Below are 8,036 nucleotides of genomic sequence, written 5' to 3'. Positions count from 1 at the left end.
GATTGGTCTAGAATAGAGAGATGAAGGGGTTTTCTGGAAAGAATACGAAGAGAGTGGCGGGGGTCTTTGTGCAAAAGTGCCAGAGCTCGTATCAGATGCGTTAGATGCGGATCGAACGGTCGAGATTGATAGACGGCAGGCACACCATCATCATCAACTCAGCTTTTTATAGGAGTAGAGACTAACGACTGGTACGGGGTGCAACACATGCACTTTTGATTGTGGTCCCAACATTCCATTCCTCACGTAATCCGGCCACGACACACGTGAGTAAAGTATATACTTACTAACTTTGTTTCGATGAGTAATTACATTCACCAAACGTAAGACATTACAAAATATATATACAAACTTCTTGCACGTACTGTGATACTTAATTTATTGTTACATGAATGTCTGTTGGTGGTACCATGTGTTCCGTGCAGATCAAGCGAGAGATGAGGAGATCTGCGTTGGGTGGCATGTCACCTTTACCTTCACCAAACGTAAGACCGCAACGCCATACGCCACACGTTTACCCAACCAATGCGTGTAGAAAAACACCATTGGATCAAATATTTTAGCCAGAGCATGCATGCAGCCTAATCGTGGAATGCAAGTAACCAGAATCTCGAAAAGGAGGAGAAGCAATACACAGCTGGCTTCTGGCATACTGTCACCATCGTGATCACTCACACCAGGCCATGCCATCGGCTGTAGATCTTGCCACGGCAACCATCCTTCCATTGATCGATCACATCACCTCATCACCAAAAGGCAGCAAGCCAATTTCATTTTTCGGATGTAATTAAACTTGAGCGATCTCATGGAAAAATAGATTTTATTTGAACCAAGCTGTTGGTTAAAACTTGTCTTGCTACAGTGCTGAGGTTAATTGGACATTTCATTATCAAAATATGATTAGTGTACACAATTGTACGACCCTTTAGAGGCTACTGTAGATATGTCAGCAAATGATACTCGTGTCATGAAGGAGGAATATTGGGATTATTTTGGTCTACACTAGTAGAAAAAGGACCTAATGTGAGACACATTAGTCCCGGTTTGATTTTGGCCCGGTACTAATGGTACCATTAGTGCCGGTTCGAACGGCTATGCATTAATGCCGGTTCGTGTTGAACCTTTAGTACCGGTTCGTGCCACGAATCGGTACTAAAGGGTTGGTGGCAGGCTGGCGTCAGGCCGAGCCCCCACGATCATCTTTAGTACCGGTTCGTGGCACAAACCGGTACTAAAGGGCTAACCTTTAGTACCGGTTCATGCCATGAACCGGTACTAAAGGGGTCTGACCTATAGTTCCGGTTGGAGACACAAACCGGGACTATAGGGCAATTTTCAAACTCTACCCCCTGTGTATCGCCATTTCAGTTTTGAAAAATCAAAAGAAAATGATAAAAACTTCAAAAAATAAAATCGTTCGAGAGGTAGTTATATTACTACATCTACTAGTTAGGAAAATTTGAAAACTTCAATTTGGACATGTTTGGCAAAAAGTGTAGGGAAAATGTAAAACGGCTATAACTTTTGCATACGATGTCAGAAAAAAAAGTATAATATATCAAAAAATTCAGCACGAAAATCCGCCTGTTTGCAATTTTTTAGAATCCTCAAATTCCAAAAGGAAAAAAAAGATATGCTCAAATTTCAGTTTTTTTGGTTAAATCTGGTCAAACTACTTATTCAAGAAGTATTAATGTTACTACATAATTATTCAAGAATATTAGTGTCACTAAATAATTATTTCAATTTTTTGAATTTTGGTCAAATCTGGTCAAACTATGGTGAAACTGTGGTCAAACTTATTCAAGAAATATTAGTGTTACTAAATAATTATTGTTTTTTAGAATAATAGTTTCAAACTCAAACGGTGAAACGTGTGACCTAATGCTCAAGCTAAACTGCTGAGGGTTAATAGGATTGACAGCTTACATTTGTCAGGAAAACAACAAATGCAGACTTGGAAAGTAGAGGGAATAAAACTCTGAAGTTAAGCGTGCTCAGGTTGGGGGAGTGAGAGGATGGGTGACCGGCCGGGAAGTTAGACGATTTGGGATGAGTGATCCACACTTGAGTAGTTAAGAGGAGTGATTAGAGACTAAATCATCAAATAATTCAGAAAATTGAAAATCGAAAAAAAAATTCAAATTTTTTTTCCAAAGTTTTCAAAAAAAAAATCAAAAAAAACCTTTAGGGTCCCCCATACCACGACGCGAGCTCACGCCACGTGATGGGCCTTTAGTGGCGGTCCGTGCCGAACCGGTACTAAAGGGGAGGGGTTTTAGTCTCCACTCTTTAGTGCCGGTTGCAGAACCGGCACTAAAGGCCCTTACGAACCGGTGATAAAGCTCCGTTTTCTACTAGTGCTAGGTAGTCTGATTATTATTATTTTTGAAAATTAGAAAACATGCGAATGCTTGCAAGCAGAGAGCGGGAAATGAAAATCAGATTTGATTTCCTGTCGAACTGACGTTGGTTTTTGGGCATGGAAAATTTGACGCTTTTTTACACCAATTTATATTCACACGGTGATGGAAAATTTAGTTTGCAAGCACGACAATTTTCTGACAAAAAAGAACCAAGGCGGAATTGTCATTCTCGTCAATTAAACTTGCTAGCATCAGAGAACATAATTTGACATGAAAAAGTCTGACGTTAGATTCGTAGTGGAGTCCTTTCTTGTTTGGTCAGGTTGGGAGGAAAAAGGATCTGGAGGCAATCAGATCAGCGCTGTGCGTGCGATCTGCAGCACAGCACAGCACAGAGGTTCGTTGCGGCGTCCCCTTTCCCGCCATCGCGTCGCCTTCGCACCCACCCCCCACCCGGCTCCCTTCACTCCCAAGCCATCCAGCCAGCCAGCCAGCTACGACGACCCAACCAACGCCACGCCACATCGCCACGCGCGCCACCGCGATCGCCGGCCGGTCACCTTCTGTGTACATATACTCCCTTGCCACAGATCTGGCCACAGCAGTCAGCAGCAGCGACACACTCTGCACCGCCAGCCGAAGCAGGGGAGTCATCACTAGCATCTGTGCTGCGCATTGAGCAACAGCAGCATGGCGCCGCAGCTCCGGCCATGGGGCCGCCTGTTGGTGCTGGCCGGGCTACTCGCTGCGGCCGCGGCGCAGTCGTCGCCCGCAGCGGCGCCAGCCACACCCACGCCGGTGGCAGTGCCGACGGCGCCCGCCCAGTCCCCTCCCGCGCCTGCCACGCCCGCGCCCACTGCCACCCCGGTCACTCCCGCGCCCACCGCCACCCCCGTCGCGCCCGCGAAGCCGCCACCGGCAGTCGCGCCGGTCAAGCCGCCTCCGGTGGTCGCGCCCGTGTCCGCGCCCCCGCCCGTCGTGACGCCTCCTCCCGTGACGCCACCGCCGGTGAAGGCGCCTCCTCCAGTGACACCGCCCCCGGTCGCGGCGCCCCCGCCAGCAACGCCTCCGCCGGCGGCCGCCCCGGCCGAGGCTCCCGCGGTGCTCCCCCCAGTGGCGACGCCCCCGCCGGTGGCCGAGGCGCCCGCCGTGTTGCCTCCGGCCGAGGCTCCGTCCAAGAGCAAGAACAAGCACAAGAGAAAGAGGAGCGGCAAGAAGAAGTCGCCGGCCCCCGCGCCGGAGCCGCTCAGCCCGCCGGCCCCCATCGCGCCCGAGCCCACCACCGTCGAGGACGTGTCCGGCCCCGCACCCTCCGCCAACGATCTGGTAATGCATCACTCACAAGCTAAATTCTTCTAGTTTTTGAAGCAGAGCTGCAACAACTGACGGCAAAGGTTTTTGGATTTGTTTCTTGGTGCAGAGCGGGAGCGGCCGGCAGTACGGGCACTGGGGGATCGTCGTGCAGACCGCCATGGCCGCGCTTCTGCTGTCGCTGGCGTGGTGAGAGTGAAACTCAGCAGAGAGATACATCCGTCCATACATTTTATTCATGTATCAAGTCCATGATTCAGTCATTACGCTTGCTTGTAATGTTAGAGATCCGTCATTTGTTCGAGGCTTGTAATAAACAGTTTTTTGGCATATTTTTGCATGCGTTTTGATTGTGAGTGGAAGACCGGCCGGCAGTGTAATGGGCCTAAAACACCAACGGCTGTAATTGGGCCTAAAACACCATGGGCCGCATACTGGCCGATTGTGGAAAGGGCCCATAGACCGAATATATAACGGGTCATAAATGGACTGAAATCAGAAGCAACACGGGTTGTTAATGGACCGAAAGGTGTCACGGATCAAAAATAGCCCAAAGGCAACACGCGCCGTTAATGGACTCAAAGCCATAACGGGCCAAAAATGGCGCGAAAGCAACACATGCCGTTAATGGACCAAAAGGCGCGAATGGGCCAAAAATGCCCTAGACGCAACACAGTCGTTAATGGACCGAAAGGTGTGAAGGTCAATAAACGGTCCGGACACAACATGGACAGTTAATGGGCCAAAATACACCATGAGCCAGACATGGCCAAGACACACGACTGGCCGTAAATGGGCGGAAATATTCCATGGGACGTAAAAAATATCAACGACACTATGGGTCTTAAACGGATCGGAATACACGAAAGGCCTCAAATCGCCCGGAAACATCACCGGCTGTAATTGGCCTGAAATACGTCATGGACAGTGAAAGGCTCGAAAGCAAGTACGGATAAAAATAGAACGAGAGACACACATGAGCCAAAAGTCTCAATGGGCTAGAACCATATTCGATGGCCCACGTGTCGTCGTTCATAGGCGCATATCATCCGTTGAGTGGCGACCCTTCCAACGAAGAGCTGACGCGTGGTTAAGTTATCGAACGAGAAGCCGACACGTGGAGGATCGTCATTTGATGTACCATGATAAAAAAGAGAAATAATGCAGGCGCCCAGCCACTCATTCATCACTATGTGGAACACGTGAATCCATGCGGTGTACTAATGAATAATTAATAACAATATCAATTGAATATATCTTATATCTTTCTTCATTCAATAGCCAACATTCAGTGCATATTGATTTATTGCTAGTCATTACTTTAAATATACAAATCATCAATGGCCGCATTAATTGAAAATATATCCCATTAATGCGGCGCTCTATAACTAGAAACCATCAATGGCCGCATTAATTGAAATTATATCCCATTCGCCATTGATTGTCCTTGCTTTGGCGCTCTATAACTAGAAAGCCCCCTCCCCAAACAATATTCTAAACAGGAAAGGTTAAGTTCCAATAAAATGGAGAAAAGCTCCTTTGCTTCAACCTTTCTCCTGTTGCCCCTTCTGATCATTCTACTTTCGACCATTCATAAACCTGCAACATACGGCGAGTGCATACCACCGCCTTGCCAAGGAAGTTAGTATTGCACCTGGCACCCTGCTTTGTTCTTACAATTTGCATCATGTCTCCATTTAACTTTTTTATTTTGTGTTTGGCCCCAATTTTATTTTTTGTTGGAGTTGAACTTTCAATGATCCAAGAAATAACCCGTAATTTCCATTTATTTACCATACAGAACAAAGTTGGCCAGAGCTCATTGGGAAAGACTCAAACACGGCATACAATTGTATAAGGCACGATAACCCCCAAGTGAATAGCATCACATTCTTGATTTCTGATGCTCTTCGTCCCAGGGCGGACAATGGCATGTGCTGCAACCATGTGCTTTTGGTGATTGGAAATATCCCCTCCGGTGGTGATGGTGTCATCAAGGTGCCACATGTTGGATAGAACCATTCTCTGCCTTTTTATTGTAATTTGATCAATAAAGTCTTTGCTGTGTTTGCACTTTTCTCCGTTTCATTTCATACAGTTCTTATATAGCCCAAACAACCAACATACTTTCTCAAACAGGAGACTGAAAGAACATGAAAATATAAGATGCCTGTTCTGATCCAATCTTGTACATCACATCAAAACCAAAGGAAGACCGCATGCTAAAAGGTTAACTATTTAGTATGGGACTGACTATAGGTAAGTCTCCTTATATTTTATTTTGGTCAAGTCCAATTTGGACCACTCGTTTAGCTTCAACAATTGTTATTCTTTCATCTTTCTCTAGCTTTCTTCCTCCTCGAATCGTTCTCCCTCATTTGTTCGCATCCGGGTTGCCTACCATCCCCACCTTCGGGTGGTCTATGGACATGAATGTGATTTTTATTGCTTATGGTGTTCTTTGTACCACCTTGATAGATAATGAATGATCAGAAGTTTTCAACAACAAAAAATACTTTTGGGAACAGTGGTTATGTTAATTAAGGTGAACTGGCTAAACAAGTTGTTAGCTTGCCCATCACCCTTGTAAATACTGATATCCGCAATAGTTTGGTTGTCATGGAAGTTGGTGAGGATTTGCTCAATCCTAGTGAGTATGAGGTATTCTTTGGAATCAACATAGTCATCATATCCCCATCTGTCCACACGCCAAGAGAATGATTAGTAACTTGAAGATGCGTGATATCTGCATTATAAATCATCGTATACGAAATTGCGCATGCCAAACTGAAAAAAAAGATAGAAGGTTAAAAAAATCAGCATATTTTTTTATAGAAGGTAAACTTGCATACTAAAACACGTCCATGGCTATTTTTAATCTACATAACTTGCAAAATATCCAAAGGGATACTATAAATCTAAAGTGAGCATCTACAACCGGACCACTCATATCCTCCCCAATCGTCCAGCCGGACAGCCCGATCATTGTCTGGCATAGGAGAGAGAAGAGAAAGGCATCCAACTAGACCCCCACTTTGTCCCCATATGTCCGTGCTGTCCACAAATCACCATATCCATGGCATATATGGGAAGGATATCAGGATTTTTGTGGGTGTGTCCGGGCAAGTTGCCACGTAGGTTATGTCCCACCCTGGACCACTTTTTCTCTTTCTTTATTCTTTCTTTTCTCTCTCTCTTCTCTTCTCCACCAATCACATGCATTTGACAGCACAATTTGAGAACAAAGTAGGGGACATGGTTGCATGCATGCACAAATGGAGTCCTTACAAGGACATGCCCAGACGCTCTCCGGACACATTAACGTGCCAAATTTAGCTATTGTAGTTGTAGATGCCCGAAACAACTAGTCAAAACGAAAGTCCCCCACCCACCTACACCTGTCACACCCTCTAACTCGCTGGAGACAAGACGGACCGGCGTCGGTGCTGACGGAAGGTAGGAGAACCCTAATTGTCAAACCCTCTAACTCGCGTGCACCAGCCGCGTCGTTGCTAGATCTAGCTATGTCCCTATTTGGTGTCTCCATGCCTTGTTGGCGCTCAATCTCGGGCTCGGGGCTTTGCTCGTTTCTTACACGGAGTTCACTAAATTGATTTCTATTTCAGTTGCTTGAGATTTGCAAACCCGCATAAATACTGGCTGAGTCAAGCAGTTTTAATGATTTTCCGAAGAAACTTTTAGCCCCGGCCGTAGATGAAGTTGAAGTTATTACTTCCTTGGTCCGTATTTTAGGTCAAACTTTGACCATCTATATAACTAACAAAATATGAGGTATATGCTACAGAAAGTATAGCGCTGAATTTGTACTCAAAAGTGGCTTCCCAAGGTATAATATTTGTGACAGTAGTTTATATTTTTATTTCTAATTTTAAAATCTAGTACTTTTTAGGGGTCTAATTTTGAATCTGTTAATAATAATAAAAAGGAAAAAAGAATACATCTATTAATGGACCGGCCCATCATGTTTTTTCTCCAGTCCGTTGGATTGAACGATAAGAGTCCGGACCGCTCCCCAAACGGACAAACTTGTCCCAGCGAGTCGGATCCACATGCATACTAATACTAGTAGCCTTTTGCTTTACTCCAAACCCTAATCGTTCCCAGGCCATCCGTCCGGGCTACTCCAAGGTGGTGCACTTTGACGTTCCCATCGCCGGCGGGCGTGAGATTATTTCCGTCGATCGGCGTGGGGAACACATGATGAGCGGTCATAGCGCCGCCGGAGGTATCCATGGGAGGTACTCGACAGACAGTCTTTATTATCGTTCTGTTAATGTGGATTAGTAGTTGTTTGGAGGATAGCACCATGATAACATATGTATTCAATCAGCGTTCGGA

The 8,036-nt window shown here is 45.8% G+C and overlaps 1 protein-coding gene and 1 long non-coding RNA gene across 2 annotated transcripts; both read left to right on the top strand.

Moving 5' to 3' along the window:
* The first annotated feature begins 2,949 nt into the window (after positions 1–2,949).
* On the top strand, positions 2,950–4,009 carry LOC109748566 (uncharacterized). The gene is made up of 2 exons (XM_020307596.4): positions 2,950–3,692; positions 3,787–4,009. Exons 1-2 carry the CDS (start codon positions 3,057–3,059, stop codon positions 3,868–3,870), a joined length of 720 nt encoding a protein of 239 aa, XP_020163185.1. The 5' UTR covers positions 2,950–3,056; the 3' UTR covers positions 3,871–4,009.
* A 1,119-nt stretch (positions 4,010–5,128) lies between these two features.
* Positions 5,129–5,752, top strand: LOC120975254 (uncharacterized). The gene is made up of 2 exons (XR_005771042.3): positions 5,129–5,318; positions 5,479–5,752. It is a non-coding gene; the product is annotated as an uncharacterized lncRNA (long non-coding RNA).
* The last annotated feature ends 2,284 nt before the right edge of the window (positions 5,753–8,036 follow it).

This window comes from Aegilops tauschii, chromosome 3, assembly GCF_002575655.3.
Source record: "Aegilops tauschii subsp. strangulata cultivar AL8/78 chromosome 3, Aet v6.0, whole genome shotgun sequence".
Lineage (NCBI taxonomy): Eukaryota > Viridiplantae > Streptophyta > Magnoliopsida > Poales > Poaceae > Aegilops > Aegilops tauschii.
This window is presented reverse-complemented; position numbering and strand designations above follow the sequence as displayed.

Bases quoted from the DNA above. Each gene is read 5' to 3' on its own strand.
- LOC109748566 (XM_020307596.4), top strand. From the start codon at position 3,057: ATGGCGCCGCAGCTCCGGCCATGGGGCCGCCTGTTGGTGCTGGCCGGG. The intron at 3,693-3,786 runs GTAATGCATCAC...TTCTTGGTGCAG, and splicing joins CACCCTCCGCCAACGATCTG to AGCGGGAGCGGCCGGCAGTA.